The sequence below is a fragment of the Labrus bergylta genome, chromosome 18 (genome assembly GCF_963930695.1).
Source record: "Labrus bergylta chromosome 18, fLabBer1.1, whole genome shotgun sequence".
In the NCBI taxonomy this organism is placed as follows: Eukaryota; Metazoa; Chordata; class Actinopteri; order Labriformes; family Labridae; genus Labrus; species Labrus bergylta.
Genome location: NC_089212.1, coordinates 10564604 through 10587980, shown reverse-complemented (window position 1 = coordinate 10587980; position 23377 = coordinate 10564604). Strand labels below are relative to the sequence as shown.

Genomic DNA, 23377 nt, shown 5'->3' with positions numbered 1-23377 from the left:
TGTGTGTGTGTGTGTGTGTGTGTGCTCACAAACATGCATGCTTATTCTGCATGCTCATGTTATGTGCATGGTAGAATGAGTAGTTTCCCCTGCTGAATACATAATCCTGCATAAAGAATCTTCTAATCCAGACCACCTGAGTAGCTTCATTACTTTGGGATTAAATGGAGATTATTTAGTGTCACTTTGGGACGAAGTGCTGCCGTCAGAAAGGCATTGACACGTCCATGTATTCATTATACGAGCTTGAATCATGTTACCATATCTCTTTGTGATTTAAATGATAGCTCCAAGCGAGATCTTCACAATCTTGTCCCTAAATTGCTAAACATATCTTTCGGTTATCCAAGCAAAGTACACCAATGCTTTGAACAAGTGTGAAGTAAATCTAGAGCACAATGTTGTGTACATCAAGTGTGTTACTGTGTTTGACTATATATAAAAAAAAAAAAAAAAAACAGCATTAATGAATGGTACCTGCGATGCAGAGGGCCTCTTGTCCCGGCCTCTCCTTGTTAGGTTGTCCAGGCCTTTGATTGAGGAGAAAAGGCCTCTCTTGCGCTCTCTGTATGTCAGGGACAGCGAGCGCCTTCTGAGCGTGGCCTCATCCCTGGAACAGATCTGCACAGATACAAACTATCAGAGCTGCACTCATTTATCTCAACAAAGCATTCCAGCTAATCAGACCATCTTAATTAGCCCCTATTTTACTCCAGTGCTGCATAAAGAGAGCCGTCAGAAGGAGGCATTTTAGTTTCAGATGATTAGAAGATTTCAAAGAGTACTGCTAGACAACAAGTGAATCAAAAGTGAAGTATCCAATACTGAAGGAATCTCAAATTGACTGCTGGACTTAAGTATAGTTCTTTCATGCAATCAGTAGGTCATTCAGGGCATGCCCTCGCATTCCTCACCAGTGCATGGAAGGAGGAAACAGAGAAGATCCCCAGCCGCCCCAGGGTGGTTTTGGTGGGGCGGCTGGCGATTGCAAGCAGGCTCTTTGGGTTTGGAAGCTCTCCCCCCTGCAAACTGGCCAGGTAGCAGCGCATTCTAAACAGATCCATGTTGAACCTTTCTAGGTTCTGCTCCCACTGCTGGATCTGAAAAAAAACAAAATAAGTACAAAAGCATGTTTGTTAGAGGCTTTAAATGTAAGGGTAGTATATATTGGGTGGTGGCTGAGAAGGGAGTGCAATGGGGATGGGCAATGTTTGGGTGGGGGCCTGGAGAGGGAAGAGGGAGGGGGAGGAAGAAGATGGAGAGTCAAAGAGGTAGATCACGGTCAGAGGGGTGCTTTCCTTCAACGGCAATTGCTTGCAGATGTTGTTGGAGGCTGAGGGCACACATTGGCGGAGGTTTCATAGTAAGTGCAGACTATCTAGCCGAGGAGGGACCGTGTGTGTGCTGTAAATCCTAATGCCCATTTCTTTAGCTAAGTCTAGGGAGAGAGGTGATGTTGCACAGACCACCCGTTAAACCTCCATACAGCATACACACACAAGCAGAACATACACACAGTTTACAGTCGCCCCCCCCCCCCCCCCCCGTGCCTTTTTGCACCATGTAAGCTTTGAGAAAGTGCTTATTTTGTTGGCTGGAGACTGCTTTTAATGAGAACACTCAAGTTAAACAACCCTCTATAACAACTGACTTTAATAGGTCTTGGCTGCTCTGTGAGTTCATTTACAATAATGCACCCCATGGCGGTGTCCCATTAGGATTCATTCACATTGACGGCATTCTTGAGAATTAGGAACACACTGCAAAGGGACAGGAGGGTGAGGTTTTATGGACATCTGAAACAAAGAGCTCGCAGAGAAATCCCCATGGTTCCATGCTAAGCTATGTTATGTACTAAACTCATGAAAATGCCTATGTACACAGCTGTGCAGGTGTCCTCAGTTAACAAGTCTCCAGTCAATGACAGTGTGCCATTATTCCCATTCCAGACCTGCATCATGAGGACAAGTACCAGGAATCCACATTCTGTTTAAAAATGACCTTGCTCTTGGCACGTCAGTTATCTAAATTATTTGTAAAATAGCAAACACAAAGATAAGTGCAAGTCATTCTCCAAGCAAGATTGGCAAGGACCAACTTATCATAGTTTACATCTACTGAAAATATTTCAAGGTACATTCATCTCTACTAAGTCACAAATGTTTTTGCAGATGCAGAAATTAAATTTTGTTCAAATAAAAATCTGAATTAAATGAATAGAGAGTTTGTGGACATCTAGGACAGTATGACCAGATGCTTTCAGTGGCTAATGTTAGCCAATGTTAGCAAACTTTCAGAGACACTACTCTACAACAGATTCAAATAGTTAATTAGTAAAGATGTTGTTTTATACAGTTGTAATTTAACACTGTTTAAGATTTAGCGTTATATTATTATTGTCAATTGTGGTAACAGTTGCTGCAGGTAAGCTAAAGTTGTAGTTTTGTCTTGCTATGAGCGGTGATCACCAGCTATTGCTAGCCACTGCTATGAACTACAAAGAGGTAATAAGTGGCTATACTTTTGTAAGAAGTGATATTTAGGGATCCAAAATAAGACAAAACAACTCTTAACATATCATTTTTTTCTTGTTTGTTGTCTCATTAGTTGTTAGCATGGTTAGAGGTAGCACTTAAGCTAAATACTTGCTGGGACAAATGGATGACTTGTGTGTCATTTTCATGTGTCTAATTCTTGTGAACTCACAAAACTTTATGGAGATGCTAACCAAGTTATCAAAGTACAGTTTTCCAGCCTGCTATTCCTGGGTCACTCTAATCTTACAGGGTGTTCTGGCAGAGCCGAGAATTAATTTCACTGAGTAGTTTGAAGATGACTTTAGATGGGGAAGGAGGTATTACTGAGGACATCAGATAAGCTCCTTCCTCAAAAGAAAAGTGTTGCTGCTTTGGAAAAAGTCCTCTTTTTGTACATCTGTCACACAGTATCCTGCCATGCTTCTGATATACATGCCACCTGGATCTGTTTGTCAACAGTCAAATATGAGCACGGTTATTCCTAGATGTTCTAAAATAGTCCTGTGCATAAAGGTTGATTTGATGATTCATGCCGGGATCACTGATGAACAGAAATTTTAATGAAGGTTTGTGTGTCTATTGCTTCTTGCATCTAGCAGGCTTGAATCAATGCAGGGAAAAGAAGGGCACGTTTGGGGCCCATCTGTTTGTGAGCGCAACTTATTTACATTCATTTCAGAGCCATTAAGCCGCACTCCTCTCACAGATTCTCATCTTTTCTTATTTCCCCACTTTAACATCTGCTCCTGACCTTCTGTAAAAGCCCTAATGCATAAAAAGTCTATCAAAGTAACTTAATCGCAGTGTGTGTGTGTGTGTGTGTGTGTGTGTGTGTGTGTACGTGACTTACTGTGTATATCTTCAAAAGAGGTCTACTGGCACTGATTTCAGTAGACATGGATGGGGGTTGGTACATCAAAGTAGGGCCCTTTTGGTTCAAGACAACCTCAGCCTAACCTTAAATCTATCATCAGCCTTTGGGCGCCTGTATCAGTGTCCTGTCCCGTACTCCCCTGACCCTATCATTGACTCCTACTCCGTCTGTCTCTTTGTCTACTCCAAGGTGGCATACTAGCTAATTGAAAACAGATACGAGCACATAGTGGGTCAGTCCCACAGTCAGACAGTGACATCTCCATTGGTCATTACTGCAGTGAGCTTTCCAGTGTCTATCTTTCTGGTTCTTGAAAGTGTATTTTTCCATTCTGGACAATTTAACAGGCCTGCCATGAACATACAACACAACAATAAGTGTAAGTGTCAATTTTGCTCTTCTATTACCAAAGCAGTCGAACAAAAAGCCAAAAAGAAGTAACAATGAATAGACATGAAGCCAAAAGGGCAGCCGAATATTCCCACATTTTAGATCAGACACAAATGTTTTGTAAAGTATTTGGGTTCTGGATAAGCCATAGGTTATGGGCTTTTTATACCCATTAGTAATCTGCTGTTATGTAGGCTACAGCGCAGTGCTGGGTGCTTTGGAATCTCCCCCGGGCTGTGAGGAGGAGGAAGAGGATAATGCACGTTGAGAGCCCATTACCAAAAAACATCTGGAATCCCAATCTGATGCTCGGGGAGCTAGCTGCTCCCCTGGGCCCCTCGCATTGCGTTTGGGGACTGATGCATTTAGGCCACTTCACCCACCCACAGACAAAAATAAAGCACAGGCTTGTCACCACAGTCACAAAATCAGGAGAATTAAGTAGGGCACGTCGTGTGGTTGTTGCACGTATTACGTGTAAAAAAGCGACAAACAGAAGAGTGTGAAGATAAAATCATGAAAACAGCATATGTTACACCTCATGATCTAACAATGTTGTTGAGTTTCCCAGCAGATTATCTTTACGCTATGGCCAAAGGGCATGAAATATATAATGCTGTGAAAATGTTACAGAGGCCACAAATATTCCCTTTGACGCTTGGATTAGTTGCAGCCAATACAACAGTCGTAAGGTTAGTAATCAAAATATCACCTGGTTCTCAATAGCCCTGCGGTTCTTGGGGTCGCTGACCACTGTCAGCTGCAGCTCGGCCATCTTCTTCATCTTCCCGTCCATGTCGATCTTTTGCAGCAGGCTGCGGACCTGGCTCCTCAGCAAGCGCACCGTATCCTCCTTCCCCTGGCGCTTGGCCAGCAGCGAGGCACTTGCAGAATGGATGGCTGTCACCCAGTTCTCCAGGTCTGTTTGGTTGCTGGCCTTGAAGGTCAAAAGGGGACAGGGAGTTTGATTTGATGAAGTAGGAAGGTCAGCATCTCTGCTACGAGCTGAAAAGACTGATTGCCCAGGCTCTGCTCTCCTCTCCTCTGCTTTTGTGTTTTCATATATGATAATATGATCATAGGGTGGCAAGCTGGGCTTTTGCTGGATCAATAAAAGTAAACTTGATTAATGGTGCATACCTTTTCCAATTTTTTCCTGTTAATACACCTTTTTTCATTCATATCTCTATTGTTTTATATATGAGGAACTAGCATATAGGTTGAGAAATCAGTGGAACCCCCCCTAAATTGAGAAGGACTCATGCCATTGGAGTGGAAATAAAAGGAGGAAACCCAGGCTGTCCTCGTGTTACAGAGATGATTTGCTCTCTCTCTGTCGGCCTCTGGGGCCATTTCGGCTCCAAACAGAACTATTTTATTTGATGTAGGTCTAGACAACCTGACATACTTCAGTCTGGGAAGCTTGTAATCCTAAATAGGGGATGCTAAAGTGACAGAACTGAGGATAGGCCTGAATTTGGTGTGGGTATGTAGGTCAGTAAGCATAAAGGGAAAATAGGATCTATCCTGAAAGTTTGAGAACTTTGCTTTTAAGTCCCTCACATGCCAAACCGGTCATTTCATAGACAAAATTCTAAGTAAGGGAAGCTGAAAAGTGGACGTCAGGTGGTATTTGAACTTAAACCCTATAACTGTGCAGAACTATTCTATCAGGAACTGTCTGCCAGCTGATGTGCCTCACCTGGAAGAGGTAGACGTCTCCATATGTGTTGCTGAGACAAAAGACATTCTCCTTCTTGGGGTGCTCGGGAACAGCCTGAACGATGCTGTCTTCAGCCAAGAGAGCGTAGCGAGGGGACGAGTCCTGCTCTGGAGAGCCTTTGCCGTAAGTCTCATAGAACAGCAGTGTACATCCTGGACGATGGGGGGTAGAAGTATATGGACACAAAGACACAAATATGAAATAATGAAGAGATGCAGAAAACAGGCATCATCGAGACAGTAGGAGTTAGAGTTTCCTACAACTGTCACATAATGTCTTAAAGACACAATGTCCTTGAAGAAAAAAATCAGGAACAGGGAACAAAGAAGCAAAAAAAACTTTTTGATACTCCCAAAATACCTGTCCTTGCTTATACCTTTTTTTTTTAAACTTTAAAATGATTTTCTTCAGTAAATGCTCAGCACAGAAGTTTAAAAGCAATACGTGTTCATACGCACACATAGCCTGAATTTCTTTTCCATTTGGCTAGAAGCAAAAGCATAATCTCCTGCAAGCCTTTAGAGTAGGGGGGAAGGTCAATCAGTCAAAGTCAAGTGTGATGCTTTTGTCGAAGACATGACTGCTGTTGAAAGGGAAAACCCTGAAAATGAAAAGGAACCCACCCATTCCTTGAAACTGAATTATAAAACTAAAATTTGGATAATCTACTTAACTTTGAATAATTTCAAAACCACAACTCAGCGCGTTCTTTGACTCGATTTCAAGATGCATAATTGTCTCTCCTCACTCCCAGATTCTCACTCACCTTTCAAGGTCACCCAGTACTGCTTCCACTTGCGCCGGGTCACCAGCTCCAGCTTCCTGTCCTTGTGCAAGGTGACGAGGGGTTTAAAGGAAAGCCAGCCAGCCCGTCTGACCACCCCCTGCTCCTTCTCAAACAGCAAATCCAGCTGCTCCAGGGAGCCCTCGGCCGACTCGCTACTGCTGTCCCCCTCTTCAGTGCCCGTTGATGGGTCTCCTCTGTCACCGCCTCTCCCTCCTCCTTGCCCAGTGCCCGTCTCAAGCTCCCGCATGAAATTCTCATATATATTCTGGCGAACAGCATCGCTGGTGGTTTGGTGAATGGCTCCTGATGATTGGGCTCTGGAGGCTCCGGGGAACCAGAGGAGACTCGAGACCTGGGAGGGAGAGCTGGTGTCGGCGGTCAGACCATCAACCCCGCTGTCGAAGGCATCAGTAAGGTCCTTGTACCTGGTCTCCTGTGAGGCAAGAAAAAATGTTTAAAGTGTGAGGGCAGCATGAAGTATATGGAGAAGAAAATAAAAGATTTGAATGACAACAAAACAATACCCACACAGTTTTTTTTAATTAGTCCCCTTTAGAGGGGTTGGCCTGGTTTAGAGATTTTTAATGGAATTATAGTTCGTACATGAATTCTGGCATGATCGCACTTTGTTTGCTCCCAGATATCTATACAGCAGGGCTCACATTGGGACAAAAAAGTCTAACTGTGCCACTTTCAATTAGCCTGAAGGTGCTGCAGGATTGGAAGAGAAACTTTTGAAAACATCCAGTGAAACCACTCCAACCTACTTCAAAGTCTACATAAGAGTCTCCCAAATCTTCCACTAGGCTGAGAAAGTGGGACAAATTTCCTGTGATGGCACCTGGGAGGTTGGAACCCTCCAGGCTCGGACGATTTCACGTCATCCGAGGGCTGATGTGGCTTCCCAATCTCCCAAATGAACACTTGATGGAATTGCACTTTTCATGCCTAATGATAGTCTACTACACTTGACTAGATTGCAGCATTGATTCTGCCCCTGGCAACAGAGCGGAGTGCTCTCAGCACGCAGGAACAGAGTGCTATGAGTCGTCTTGCCAAAGCTCATCCTCCGTCATTGTCCCCCCCCCCCCCGTCTCTCACTCAGCATTATCAGTGTCTTCTCCATTCTCATTTATGCTACCCCTATTGTTGATATTTAGCAAACTATTACAATTTGCCCAAACCATCAGCAAGGGACGGGAATAATTTGAAAAAGCATAAACAAATTCTTTATTTATATGGAAATGAAGTGCAAAGAATTTGTTTATTCAGCACTCCTGTTCCCCGTCGCTAACCGACAGCTCGGAGCTCATGTTTAGCTACAGGGCATCAGTGAACCCTTCAACCGCTTATGAATAGCCTTTATATAACCTTAACGTCCACCTGCCACCGTGAAAGACACTGTATTTATATTGAGCAGCTGAAGGAAAGTTTGTTCCAAGAACGCGTTTTTTTTTTTTTTTTCTTTCAGCCTTCACATTTTTTCCTTTAGCCCAAATTTCTCTATCCTCTCAAAGTTCCCCTCCCAGCCGCTTTTCATTATGAACAGGTTCTTGGCCCCTGGCACTAGGGTTGCGGTTTGACCTTTAGACCCACAACAGAGCCATGGAGCCCAGGTGGAGGGGAACCAAAGCTGGAGGTGCTCTTAATTTTGGTTTCTGAGGGGAGGCACTGTGAACAGCCCTTTGACATATATGCCACGAAGGCTTGGCAGTTAACAAAATGGCCCCAAAGGACAGAGGATGTACACACTTGCGACAAGCTTAAAGCACTTTAGAGTCTTGAGCAGAAAACTTGTTGCAGGATTTGTCAGCCACTAAGAAAGAGATACGGAAACCCTGATGCTCTTTTTTGCCTGAAACATCAGAAATTAAGCTTTGTCACGTCTCAATGGGAATGTATTTCTCTTCGCACTTATCTCTAAAAACAGAGCTCAGCTTGTTACAATTTATTACCATTTAGTTGAGTAGCAGCATTCCATTCAAAGTTTTTTTTAAGGATCGCTGCTGGCAAAAACCGCCTCCTATCAGCTGTATTTATGCAAAACTACGACTGAAGTTAGGTAATTACCATGATGTTAAAGCAAGCATATTAATGAGATTTAGAGACAGACAACTCATTTAAAGTGAAAGCTGTGTCACACTTGCAATGAATAATACTGTCATACTTGTCACTTCAAGATGGGGGGACAGTATCAAACACAGCTAGCTCGTAGATTTCTCGTAGCATTATCTGCTGTTAAGAGAAAAAGCTTAGAAATTCCTACTCAGCAGGATACAAAAGGTCAACTCAATAGAAGGGCAGTCCTATTTGTCCCTTTAGTTTGTTGTCACACCCATCTGACTGAACACCAATCCCTATTAGCAGATTTACTCTCTAAAGTCCATGAAGGGAGCCCTGAAGATCTGCACCACATGCACCACAGTCGGAACACCCAAAAGTCATTCATTAACATTAGAGGAAGGCTTGGGTTAAATCTTCAGTTAGGATTTAGTTTCACTCGAATAGAGCTTCTCAGAGGCTTACAGCTATTCTCTTGGCAGTGCCCAAACAGCATTCGTAAAACTTTTACAAGGCGAAGCTAAATGAATTAATGCAGAAACAATTGCTTTCAAGCCTCAAAGACAAAGAGAGACATGAGTTCAGGCTCGGTTTCAACAAATGCTTTATGTCTAATTAAAGCTATTAAGAACAGTCTTTGTAGGACTTAATCACATGGTTTTAAAGTCATGTGCATGCTGACAAGCTGTGGTTATTTCCAACCACTCCTCTGACCTGTGTGCGTATGGTATTTGTATCGTTTTACTACTGGGAAAATGTGTCAGCTGTCTGTTATGTGTGTCAAGTGCTAGTATTCCTAAATTTCAATGCACCACTTTAAGCCAACACTTAGCTTTACACTTTTTTAAAATCTGAATAATAAAGACCTAAGCAAAAAAAAAAAAAAAAAACACTTAACATTAGGTTACATGAACATATGCATCCGTCTGCAAACTAAAGAGGTCAAATATTAACATGCAAAAACTAAACACAAATCATCTGTATGCAACAATACCTGCGATGCACCCAGCCAGATAAAGTCATCATGAATTCCGCACAGCAGCCCCAAACTTCTCGTCCCCGGAGGATCCTCCATGTCTTACATTGTAAAAGAAGTACCTCTCATCCTTGTTACATCCTCACAAAAATAACAAGAGCAAGCGCTGGCTGCCTTACAAATTTCATTTTGTGCCGCCCCACTGTGCCATGTCCTCAGACAGCTGGTGTTGTGGTGTGTATAGGACCAGAGGACGGTGGTTGGTTCCTGGCCATGCCAAGACCACCACTGGGGCTCATAATCAAAGAAACCTTGCCAGACAGGAAACTGACTGTGAGCGGCTTTTGACTAAAGCCCTCTCAGGGTCTAATTAGCTGTAGTTGTAATAACGTAATGATGGAGTGATAAACTCATCTACTGTTTGCTGACACTACTAATTTGGGCTGAAAGTAAGCGAGCAAGTAAGCACAACCAGCAAAACAACCTTTATGATCCCTATGAGTGATGAATAAGTAAAAATCATTAAAGACTGCTCACCAAAAGAATATATCAATGTGATTCCAAGAACCCATTGTGTTCAAACTTACCTGAGACTTCCTCTTCTTCCTGCTGAGGCTGCCCGTCCAGTCACTGAGGCGTCTGATGCGGGTTTTAATGGAGTCTTTCTTATGGTAACCAAAATCTGGGCCTGCCTGCTCCTGGTGCTGCTGCTGGTCAGGATACTGCTCCAGATCCTCACTCATGGTGTGGGCTTTGGGCCTGCGACAGGGCAGGGTGAATGATGAGTACTGGCGGGCTTCAGGACATTCCTCCTCCAATGGAGCATCCAGGACTGATGCGAACGAGGCTCGGTGTGTCCTCTGGCCTGGTGGAGGCCCATGGAACTGAGAAGACAGGTCCTTTGCAGTGGGAAAAGTTGCAGCCATTGTGGGGTCCTTATAGAGGTCTGTGATGGACTGTTCAGTGAAGGAGTCAAGCTGGTGGGTCGGAGAGTGGACTGAAGTCCTCCCAGTGGAGCAGGGTTGTTCTGGCTCACAAAGGTCTGTGTTGGGCCCCCATGGAGAGTCATACCAGGACCCATCAGAGCTCAGCGAGCTTCCCTTGCTGGTCCTGGCTGTTGAGGAGGTGGAGGCTGGTGGTGGACCGCTGCAGTGCCCCTCTTGTGCACTACCACTTGAACCAGGCAGACTGGGAGTGGAGGCAGACTCCAGGTTTGGGGAGAACTTGAGGAGTTGTACAGGGCCTGAAGCCTCATCCAGAAGGAGTGGGTGTCCCGAGGTGTTGGTGAACTCCACCCTGAGACTGCCATCCTTCTTGATCACCACCCTTGGGCTACTCTGCTCCTCCAAAGCCTCATCTATGTGTCCATTTATGGTCTGACCATTAAGCTCTGACCCGTAAGGATTGCCACCATATTCATCTGACATATGCCGCCTACGTATGCCACATCCAGGTGATTTATGCCAGTGGTGAGCACTTTGGTTGCCCCTTAACTCCTTGGAGACGTAGTCATAGTGCCTCGCGGAGTAAGGCTGCCGGCTTTTAGGAGGGGACAGACAGCCACGGCCAACACACCTGGCCTTGTATCCGGAGCCCACTGGAGCACTTCTCCACCATGAATGGGGCGACAGAGCGTCTTCTTTCCCTGAGCGGAACTTCAGTGAGCATGGCTTCTGTTTCCCCGGAAAAACAAAACTGGTGCCTTTGGGGCCCTGGATGCTATATTGGCTCTCTGAATTTCCCATTGCTATCTGGGTAAAATGAAAGAAAGGAAACATAAGGAATGTGTCTGGCATTGTACACCTGGAAAATTCAATAAAGCTTACACATTAGGAAGTAATATGTCATGGTATGACATCATACAAGCCCCTCAGAGACATACAATGTGCTTATTACTCAGAAACAATAACAAGTAAACTCCCATAAAACTATAGCATACAAACATTATAATTTAATTTGCAGTGGCTGTTTCCATAGTTAAACAGCAGCAGGTCTAATATCTTCCTCATGACCTTTAAAGACAACAGCTCTACGCAGTTTTATAACATCTGGTCGCTAACCTGTTTGGTCTCCCCCCCCACACTTCCATTCTTTCTATAGGGGTAAACAGGCTTTAGGCTATCATGGTTGTTATGTGTGACAGGGTTCAGGATAATAATAAAATCACTTCCAGACTGTTCACAACACTCTTAAGTTAGTGATGGAGAGCCGTGACCAGACAGACATTTTATTACATGGTAGAAGCTAAAGCACATTCTGTCTCTTACAGCTCGGACTGTGAGTGACAGTATATGCTGCTGCCGTTGTCTGTGATGTGATTACATAATAAGTGAGACTAGCTAAGACTGCATTCAAGCCTTTGAATTAGCGCAGCAAGTAGATTAGGGATATATTTCAGCATTTATATAGCTGGATATTGTGGAAGAAGATGAAGAAATAAAAGTATAAGTAATCACTGGATTATGGGGATTTCATCGATACATTTGAGAAGGAAAGATAACAGGGACACATTTTATATTCAGACATATATAATCCTTCATAATAATATAGAAAACCCCTCTATGAAGGTTTCAGTCGTTTGACTTACCCGTCTGAAAGTATCTTCTCAGATTGGAGCTCCTATGTGCGAGGTTCTCTCCGCCTCATCTCTCAAAATAAACTCATTCCTTTGTCATCTGGCTCATCTGAAACACAGAGAGAGAAGTTGACTTAGTGCTTAGTTTCTTTGGGCAGGACTGTAATTTACCAAGTGCAATGAGCCCCCTGGTTGATAACAGGTGTGCCAGATAAAGAGGACACCTAATCCCCAAGATTTGGGGGGAGGACTGTGTTTGGGTAATCAGAACAACTGGTATCTCAATGGGTTCAACAAAATAACTGTAACTGCTGATTTTGAAGCAGCATGTGAGATTGTCTCACTTGTGGTAGTTTTTCTGTAATTAAAACGGCTACATTGGAAGATCTGCAAAAACACATCCAGCCAATATCTCAGAATCAGAAAAGATGCCCTCTCTAAACCTGGAAGCCTGAATGTATCACAGCAGGTTCAATGCACTCAATTCAAGCCAAGTTCACAGCAGTATCATATCAACCAAGTTACAAGACAGCACAGTAAAGTATTGCCACTGTGGCACAACAGTACGACTAGTATAAATTCAACCCCTCCCCCACAAGCTTACTCACCCCATCAGTCACCAAAATCAAACATTGGTAGCATTTTTCCACCTCCCCACAAGTCAATGACGTCGTCGCTGATCTTTTTGAAAAAAAATTGAAAGCCAGCTACAGTTTACCCGCCTGTTTATTTTTAAACCTTGGAATCCTAGCTTGCTCCTTTTTTCCACTTGTCACCGCCAAATTAGTCCGGGGGCAGGATCCAAAACCAGAAACGGCTGAGGAGTACTCGTTGCAGAGGTATGGGCACGTTCTATGAAGCAGACTGACTTGTGCTCCCCTTGTGTGTGTGTGTGTGTGTGTAATATATCCCGGATACATGCGTGTAGTCCACACTCCAGGAAGCCTTTCGAATAGTGCTAACTCTGCTAAGCCTCGCAGCACACGTACAGCATGTGGAAGGTAACAGTGTAAACACCCACACTGCCAAAAGCCTTAACCTTCAGGATTAAGTGATCTGCAGCATTAAGAGTTTATCTGCTCCTGCTTGGATGCACCTCGAATGTAAGGTGAGATTACAGTATTGGACAACTGAATTAAAGGACTACAGTAAAAGCATGTCTTAAAAAAAATTACATTACATGGAAAATACCAGAGGACTTAAAAACTATTTAAATATGAAGTGTTAAAGCTCAAAAGGCACAAAATCAGAAAGCTTGGTGGGGGTACAACGTCAAAGATGACATGGAGCACCCCAGAAAAAATCATCCCTTCCTCTATATACTGTTAATAATAAGCGGAGGGGAAATAAGCACAGTGGAAACTAGGACAAAGACATGTACTGTAGGTACTGAACTTGAACCACCACTCTGAGCTGATCAGAGGATTAACCAAACAAGTCAGGAGTTAAAGAGTGAATTAGAGGGACAAGACATTGCAAGCATTAAAAGCTTTACTGACACTATGAGAAATACTCTGAGCACGATAAACAAACCTTTATAAGCAGCTTCTTAAGTTACATAATACTTTTTTCTAGATTTGTCAAGTCACCTAAATTAGAGCCACAAGTAAGGCTGAATACAGATGCACGGTCAACTGACTGCACCTGACTGGCCTACCTCTAAGATGTTGAGTAATAATCTGGACACCCTTGAGGAAACTATCACATTTTCTTACTTAATTCGAAATTCTGCCTTTACATCCAATGCCATCTACTCCCACTGAAACACACCCGACCCGCAGCATCTGTTAGCATCCCTTGTGCACAATGACACAAGAATGCAAAGGAACATTTAAGAGTTTGTTGTGCATCCAAAAGCTTGACAAAAAGAAAAGATTCAATGATTTCAAGTTTGTCCCTCATGAATGGAAAGCTACTAAACAATGCTTTCTATGGAGGAGAGAGCGAGGAAGCAGCTGCCGACAACACTAAGAGTCAGCAAAAAAAAAAAAAGAAGCTGGTTGTCGAACTTGTCACAATGACTGCTTTCTCTCAACGCCACTACTAACGCTTTCCTTGCAGAGTTTATTCACACAGAGCAGGGCTGTAGGGGAATGAAAGCCTTAAAGGCGTATACCAACACACAAGCCTAAAAAGACACACACGTTTGCCTTCTGCTGCGACTTGAACCGGAGTATTGTGCGACTGTTTTTGGGAGAACAACAAGACAAGTCTTCCCTCTTTCTCCAAAAACCCTGCACCCATTCTGAACCCTCCCTCCCTTTTTCGCCTTCACTTCTCCGACATCGTCAACAGGCTTCCTACAGGCCATCTGTTCAGGGGCCAAGAGACCACTGCCACCCTAACGTTTTCTCGACACACCCCATGACCTGGCATTCTTCTCCGGCTGCCCCTGTGTGACTCCCACGTAAGCTTCATGTTTAGTCTGGCACTGTGTGTTTCTTTGGTCTGAGCTCAATAGAACATTGAGGGACTGGCCACACCTCGACTTTGGTATAAACACAGTAGGTGCATGAAGGCAGCGTGTAAAGGAAGTGTCTTTTTTCCTACATGAAGACCACCTTGCATTTGTTTAACAGGAGCTACCCTCTCCTGTTCCAACGCAGAGTCTGGGGAACCATGTTTGTAATCCTGACCTTCATGTCATTGAATTGAAACTTGAGAAAAACTACCAACACAGCAATATAAAACACAGGAAGAGTCCCCTGAGCACTAAGCCTCACAGTAATATCAAGATGCTGTTGGAACGGTTTTTTTAACCAACTCCGCCATAAAGCCCTTGAGATATGAAATGTTACTTGACTTTTTCATAACAGTACATTGAGAAAATAAATAATGCTGAAAATAAAAAATAAACCACAATGAAGAGTTAACTTGTGGTTCTTATTAAAGATGCATAAATCAACCCATGCAAATGACATATAAAGTAGTTTAAGCAACCAGAAACAGGATGGTGTACTAATAAAGGTCTTGTTTCAATCCTTTTTCAATTATTATGCTGGCAGGAACCATGAGGTCATATGTTATTGCTAGTGACTGTTAACACCATCGCACTGCCTTCCTCCTGTCAAATCACAGCCCATGGGACCCGTCTCTTATCACTTTCCCCTGGCTCTATGACAAGTGATCTCTTAAAGGCACAGTGTGCATTAAGCCTCACTCTTGTAGACACAGCTTTTATTCAAAAGTCATGCAAAACTGAAGTTCTTTTACTAGAAAAACAACAGGAAGTGAAGAAGAAGAGAAAATATTGACTGACTCGTGCTGAGTTTTTTTTTTTTTTTGTGGGATGAACGAGATTTAGAAGTATCTAGCAGTTGTTTGCTTGTGAGGAGAAATGTCCATGTATGAATCACTCGCTGAAAGCTCATATTACTGGTGCGGTGGATTCAGCCAAAGCCACCGAACATCAATCACAGTGCTTGTTAAGTGTCTTTCGAACTTTTTCATTATACGATTTAGAAGTGCAGTGCCTGGCTCCAGACCAAAAAAATGACATGGCAGTCTTCCGGGTGATTTATACACGTATGCCTCTGCTTTACCAGAGTCATGCCACAAAAATGAAAACATTTACCAACACTTTCATATAATGTGAGCAAGTATCCAGCGACTTCAGCGGGAGCTACAAAGTTTAAACAACGTGGTAAGTTTGTCAGACTCAAGTTATTTCCATGAGTCAACATGAGCAATTAATGAAGGCCGACAGTCCTGAAACACACAGCAGAAGTGATGAAGGCTCAAAGTAGAAAAGGGTCTTTTTGTTTTACTTTCATGTAAGAGGATACATGTGGAAGGGATGGAAATTAGAAAGAAAAACTGAAGCACAAACTGCTCTCAGGCAAATACAAATGGTAATTAAACAGCACTAACACAAGCAATCACATAGAGCAGCCCACACCTGTTGATGTGCACAATGGGAAGCACAATCCAACCTCCTCACCCCAGCCTTCTCTTAATCCAGTAAATAGGAGAAACAAAGGGAGAGAAAGATAAAACACAGAGCCCATAGCATCTCTTACCTCTGTGGCCCGGGCTTTAATCTAAGAGCTCTTTGAACAGCTTGCAAAGAAGAACCCTAGCTGGTGTTGTCTGATCCCAAATTGGAGGCTTGTTGAGTCTTAAAGCAACACACACACACACACACACACACACACACACACACATACACACTGCATCTGACTCACACACACCCAGACGGACTGGAGGACACGTGGAAACTCCCTCCCGGCTTCGAGACAGCAGCGAATCACAATCCTCCCAAGAGTAACCCTGGGTAACAGAGCGCCAAAAAGAAAAGCAGGAGAGCAGGGAGGGAAAAAGTGAAAAGTTCTCAACAGAAGAGCTCTCTCTGAAACAGAAGCAAGAGATGTTTTATAGCTCTCATCCATTGAGAGTCTCCACTACTCCAGTGTTGTTTTTCCTATATCCTGCTTTTCCGCTGGCTAGGAGGAGGATGCCGGGCTCGTTACAGCTAAGGCGGTTTTCCATAGCTGTTTGAGGCGATTGGGCCAGACAAGCCGGCGTAAGTTGGCTGCAGCGCTGCCTGGGAGGCTCCACTGAGGGTGAAATGACTGGAGCTCTTGTCTGACCCTAAATACCACAATGACCCCCAGAAGGAGGCTGGGGAGGCAGTCAGCGACAAGAGACAGAAGAAAGAGTGTGTGTTTACTGTATTTGTGTGTGTATGCACGAGAGTGCGAGCCAGAGAATAAGAAAAAGGCCATTGAGTGCGGTGGTGTGAAAAAAAAAACTGGGGCCAAAGAGGAAACTATAGCGAAATGGCTAAGCTGTTTTGAAAATCTCGAGAGGCCAGAGGGGCAAAATATGCATCCTTACTTTTAAAGAAGCTAATCAAACCACAAGAAAAGCAGCGAGCGAAAACATTTCATGGAATTTAAATTCTGAAAAGGAAACCCAAATTGTTGTGACTAAGGCTTGTCCCAGAAGAGACGAACTTGAGGCAGCCGTTGGTCTAAAAACACACACATGCCTCCATTTGTCTATGGTTCACATAACTGTGGTCACACAGTCCAACTGGACCCGCTCAGAAAAGCCACACTGGAACACAGCACAGCATCAGATCTGGATGAAGAGCCCCAGAATGTTCCTAAAACATACTCACTAGTTGTTTATTCCATTGGAGCTTAATTTTACAGGTATGCAGCCGGGGACATATCACACCACTTCTGCAAATGGAAAACATGAACGTCTATGTAACTAGGATGCTCATTCGATTTCTTCTCTTTGAATTTCATCTCGGCCTGAATGGCTATTCAAAGTCATGACCACGCCACGCTCTCTGAGCAGCTGTGGAATAGCCTTCCACCAGCCTGCTGCTTGACAGAGCCATCAGCTTCAAGACACAATATTAGCAGAGTTCTCTGGGGCTAAACAACATTGTTAACAACACAATAGCGCCCATGGCCTAGAGTCGGAGCTCCTTTCAAAGCCCTTTGTCCGCCTTTACATGGAGGCAGCTAAAAGTTTGGTCAACAACACACTGAAAAGAGTGAACTGAGAGGGAGAGAGAGAAAGCAGGGAGGACTGCTGCCATGAATATTCATACAGGGCAGGTGCTGGGTCTAATTCCTCATGGCCAAATAGTCTAACCTCTAATTATGATCAATTAAGGCCCCAACAAGCTCTCCAGAGTCAAATTAAATCCCTCTACAGCCAAGCTCTGGGCTCCTGACTTATGCCCGCATCTCCAAGTAATTCCATTGACACGTCTTCCAAGAAAGAAGAGTGTAAAGCATGTCCTTCAAATCGAAACATTCTGGAGTATTATTGTTGTGTTAGTGTGGTGACACACGCTTTAAAAAGTTTATGAGCAGAGCTTTGCTTTTGGATAAAGAACCAAATACACAGAGGTCCATGTCCCCTGATGGCAATTCATCTCTCTGCCTGATAACAGCAATGTGACAAAACCCACATCACTCACAGAATGTTACCCTGAAACTTGCGACCACTGTGACATAGACAAAAAGCAACTAAAGCCCATAACACTATCATTGTCTTTCTGTGTAATATAAACCTGTAGGTGTATGTAAGTATGAAAAAACGCACATTTGTTAAGCTATGTTGGGGCTCAATGGACATGTGTGTCAGCCAGTTATTTCAACATTGTGGCAAGACTGAAATATCTGGACATCTTTGCACTATTTCAACCAAGTATGTATTGTTTTTGACTCCACTGTCAATTGGAGAATGTTAGCATGCTGAGGTTAGCGTTTGACAACAAATAAATAATTGAAGTATCTCAGGAAGCCAGAATGCAAATGAATGTACTGGTACTGGAGTCTCAAATGTCACAATGTTCATGAGGCTCCAGGAAGTTCAAATGAGAATTTTCACAAGAGTGAACAATTTACAAACTAAAATGTTAATGAACACATACAGCCGTTATTGTCCTTTCAGAGATAAATCATATCATGATTTAGAGAGCTACTAACAGCACATTACCTCTATAGCACTCTACCTTCAAAAAATGCATCCATTATGTTCAAACTGAGAGGAGTAGCCACTTTCCACGTAAATCATACTTTTTATATAAAATATATAAATTATGTAATATCTTATCTCTGAAGGATTACTTGAAATAATCCAGCCCTGATGGAAAACGGAAACCGGTTGAATGCTAATGGTCCCATGCAGGCTGATGAATGGGCTGCAGAAATAAAGTGGGGGAGAAGAGTCACAGAAGAAAGATGAGTTTTCAGTCAGCATGCCAATATTTCTTGTCTCCCTCACAAACAGCATGATGGAGCCACTTTCATAGCTGGAGGCCGTTTATGGTTTGATGCAATTGATTATCCTGCTCACTGGGGACCGCAGACTGCGGCAATTTGTGAGTAAGACGTCCGTCGGGATGAAATAAATTGATCTTAATTGCTCATTTTAGCACACATTAGTACACTGCCTCACCCAGAAACATGGATTTATGTTTCATGGTCTGGGGCTGCATTAAGTATGACTAGATTGTTGGAGGAATCAGGGGTGTAGACTTGTGACATTTACTGAAGCTGGGATGCTTTAAGTAAAAGGTGAAAGGTCGAGTCTTTTGTTTGGAGGATGGCGTCCTCCCTTGAACACACTCAACATTTTAAATTGGGGTTATCTTGTGGAGGAATCCACATGTTTTCTTTAAAAGCTCACATTCACAAGTTTGCTTTTGACAGAAGATGTTTTCCAGAAAAATAAACAACTCCAAACATCTGATTGCGACAAGAGAAAAACTACAAAATTCAATGAAATGCAAATATTAAGAAAATGTGGCTCTAGCACTCATTCTGTGACATTGAAATCGTACAAAGGTTATCCCTCCCTCTATCTATCCTCCATTACTCCTTCCCTGCCTCTTCATCACTCTGTCCCATACAGTGAAATCTTTATTATCTGCCAGCCTCCCCTGCTGCCAGCTCAGTTCCATTTTCTACAGATTGGAGCCACAATCAGACAAAGCAGCCAAAACAGAGACAGCCGGACTGGACTTCAAATTAATCAGGATAAGTTGCACAAACAAGAGACGGGTGTATATGAAGAACAAAATGTGTACAGTGGCTGTGTTGAAGCAAGCATCTTCTGATGCTTTGTTTTTGGACAAACAATGACTCAGAGTATCCTCAAGAGGGTGTCAGCACACATCTACTGCCTTTTTGTTTGAATGCATGTGTACTTTTACAAGTGCACGACTTGAATGGCAGAGGGACGAGTCGGTTAACGGAGCTCCCACAGAAAGATTAAATGTGTGTGAGTGAGATCTTGCAAACAGCTGGAGGACTGCAGGTGCAAATCAGCTTTCCATCAGCTTCACTGCTAATTAAGCAGCTTAATGGACAGAGGAAGGTCATTCTGAGGGTTAAATCTGGGGAGGAAAAATGTACAAACACACACACACACATACATGAACTTGATCCGCAGCTACAGTATCTGGCTTTCACTAACTGATATCCCCACATTTTAGCTGGATTGATTTTCTGGTGCAATCAGCATGCTCTCTCACACACACACGCACACACGCACACACACACACAGAACACACACCTCAACATCTGTGCTGCAGCAGAACAGCCTTGTTGTTTACTCAGCTTTTATGTCATTGTCTACTCAAAGCAGAGCTAACGCAGATCAAGCTTTAAGAACCCCCTGTCTTCAAACAGTGGAGTTAAAACTGCCCGGAGGTGACAGTAGAAAGTAAGAGAATGAGAGACAGACGGTGCATAGTGCATACAAAGCAACTTGAGTCTTTAGCAGCCACTGGGTCAGATGAAACGCCCCCAAGGCTCCTGGGAAAACAAGCCGACACCCAGCCCTGCTCCAAATGTCGGGGGCAGAGCTCGACAGCTTCCGTGCACAAAGGGGACGGAGAGATACCTAATTATCTCCCTGCAGATAAGAGATACCGAGAGAAAAGTGCCTTTGAGGCGGAGGAAAGGGAAAGGGAACAGTTTCTGTAAGGTGGGTTTGATCTCAGGCATCATCAGGAAAAACAAAATCTTCCTACCTCCTCAACGTCTCACCGAGGTTCACAGTGACTTTGTGTATTTTGCACACACAAAGTAAATGTCTCCTTAAAACACCTGCATTAAACACAAATACTCATGCTGAATTATCTCCACTGAAAGAGACTGTGGCTGTCCTTTGTGCGCTGCAGGATAATCTGTCACACTCTCCGCGGTGTGAGCTTTAGTGATTAATACCGTCAGCCCTTGACTCACTCACTCATTACCATCGCAGTAGCCTCTGTAGTGTACTGCAGCGGGCATGTGAGACACACTCCAGGATCCCTAAGGTGATCCATCACAGATCATTGACCATCGCAGTGCAATATCAGTCACACAGAGTCAGCGGCTGGAGGTCACAGAATATCATCAGGAGGATTCAGCGAAACAATGAGGAAGCAGGGGTATGGGAGCAGGTAGGAGCGTGCGTGTACGGTAATTGATGTTTCCATGTGGAGAGAAGAAGTGGCACAGAAATATTCAAAATTCAAAACCACAAACACGCAGCATCAATCACTGGCCCCAACAGCAAGGCTCCACCTATTGAGGGAGAAGAAATCGATTCATCCGCGATTTAAAAAGGACAAAGCAAATCACTCAAAATGCACACCGACATGACCTGGCATGATAAAAGCTATTCCCTCTACTCCAAATGACATGCAGCTGGTGAATGCAGCTCTATCTGGGGTAGTGGGGCGAATAACCAAGCCTGGCTTTGTCCCAGACAGAGTATCCACAAACCACACGTGCTAGGCTGGCATATACTCCTGCAGGGGCAGGCCAAACAATCTGCATCCAGATGCTCTGTAGGCATTTATATATGCAAGTGTGTTTGTGTATGTGTGTGTTTGGCCCTCAGTATCATCCATCACTGCCACAGACATGCATTAATCCCTCTCTGCATTCTTGAGGAGCTCTGACGCCAGAGGGACTTTGCCCCCCCCCCCACCCAGGGTGTAGAGCACCAAACTTGGATCTCCGGCGCCACATTTGCCCGATACAAGCACAGAACTTTATTCTAAATATCTGTTGGCACTCTGTGAGCTGATGGATCACTGGCATGTGATTTAAGCCCGAAAAGCCAGAGGACAGGTTGACGCTAATGGGTATGGTAATTCAAATGTTATCTCCCTATGCCAAGGCGAGCCATATGCTCATGGTAAACTAGCGCTCCAACTGGCAATGGCTCTCATTTTATGGCCTATTAAGGGCCAAAGTGTAACTCACAGTCAGTCTAAATAGATCATGAATCACTCCGCTCGCTCTGATTGAATTCATGAGCATTTTTTTACCTGACCACACCGGTTAGCAGACGATGTGACTGACACCTCGTGCAAACAAAACTAATGACACTGAAGGGGGGGGAAACACAAAATCAGGCAGCAACTGGTGATAGCACATCGCTCAGCACTTTCTTTGTCGACTATACATCAATGTCTTGACCACTAAAGCTGATAGACGTGTCAAACTGGAAACGGAAAAAGCCAAAACGGACGCTATAAGAGGGGGTTGGACTAGTCTGAGCATGTCTGGTAGGTTTGCTCATCGTGGTCAAGGTTAAGATAGGCAACAAAGGAACTAATGCTCAGCTGGCCATTAGCGACCCTAACCTGAGGCCATTATAGTCCTTATTAAAGCCTTTTTTACCAACACTGGCAGGTCTGAAAGATTGCTTCTGTTAAGTGCTCATGATAGATTTTATCAGGTGAGGAAATCATCCAGACTTGGCAGATGTGGGGGAAAATGTCTGTGTTAGCTAGCATGAGATAATTTAGTGACTAATGACATGCCTTTCACTTAGCTAACTCCTCCAGTACACTGTTTTCTCTGACTTTTTATACTGACACTTAAAGTTGCACTATGTAGTTATGTTAGAGCAATTTGAAAGTTGGAGAAGTGTACAGATTCTGTGGTATATGTTCATAACTCTATACACAAACTGTACTGAGAGGAAAAATGTGGTCTCTGTAAAACTGTGTTTGAAGATAAAATGATACGAGAGAAGTTATGGTGGGGGGGGCAACAGTGAAACCGTAACTCTCCTGGTAGCTTTTAAGCTCTAAACAGTGATCCAAGGACCCATTTTTTCCATTCAGTTCAGAAAATATAGCATTGAATTGTTTCACTTCTCCAATTTTCAAATTTCACCACCAAAACTCCACAGTGCACCTTTAAAGAAAGGCCTCAAAATAGAGAAACTGAACCACCAACAAGTAGGGTAATCCCTCTCCCCCACAGCGGAGGATTTACTTGTTTAAAACATTTTTCAGGACTTCATTGCTCATTAGGAATGACCTTCATTGCAGCGTCTGACCTGAAACCACATTACTAATGCATTAGACAATGCAGCAGTGTAATTCATTTCTGCTTAAAATGAAAATTAATGTGACGCTTCAGCAGAAACGCTTTAGTATTCTCGGCACACTGTTGAGCCTGAGTGAGACAAACATACATCCTGGTGTCTGGCTCAGTAGAGTGCAGTCAGGCTGCTGGCTGTAGATGGCAGGATAAAAGGAAGGGTATGTCAGGATCAGGTCACAGACCTACACCAGAGCTATGTAAACACAAGACCACGGTCTGGACGGCTAAATAAACCATCCGTCATGTGCAATCTCCTCTGTTTAGACACATCCCATGCTGTACCTGGAGTGTCCCTTAAACACATGTTCAGCCCCTTAAAATGATGTTTCCTACAGCACTGCTTCAGTAACCACAGGTCTGGTCTCACAAGCCGAGAGAGCTCATGTAAATCTACATGTGAGGTAACCTTCCTTTGACGCAAACCTGTGCTGCTACAGAAAGAGAGAAAAACTAATAATACCTACTGAGCTGGCAGTGTATCAACGGTGGGTAAATTCACAAAGCAATATACAGGTTATGAGATAAGACAGCTTTAGTGGAATATTGTTTTTTTTTTTTACAGGAACGCAGCTCCTGTTACTATTCACTGAAA

At 43.6% G+C, this 23377-nt stretch overlaps 1 protein-coding gene across 5 annotated transcripts in view; it reads right to left on the bottom strand.

Annotated features, from left to right (window-relative positions):
- tiam2a (TIAM Rac1 associated GEF 2a) overlaps positions 1-23377 on the bottom strand; it is a 71694-nt gene that overhangs the window by 37537 nt on the left and 10780 nt on the right. The window contains exons 1-8 of one of the 5 annotated variants that reach the window (XM_065966254.1): positions 15943-16293; positions 11936-12032; positions 9936-11099; positions 6291-6744; positions 5504-5676; positions 4514-4738; positions 915-1100; positions 478-621 (exon numbers count right to left, since the gene is read on the bottom strand). In XM_065966254.1, coding sequence (XP_065822326.1) covers positions 478-621; positions 915-1100; positions 4514-4738; positions 5504-5676; positions 6291-6744; positions 9936-11093 — 2340 coding nt within the window. In that variant the 5' untranslated portion in view covers positions 11094-11099; positions 11936-12032; positions 15943-16293. Of the gene's footprint in view, positions 1-477; positions 622-914; positions 1101-4513; positions 4739-5503; positions 5677-6290; positions 6745-9366; positions 9487-9935; positions 11100-11935; positions 12033-12531; positions 12551-15942; positions 16294-23377 lie in introns of those variants that run through there. The other 4 variants (XM_065966255.1, XM_029280408.2, XM_065966256.1 and 1 more) reach the window with 4 other exon arrangements.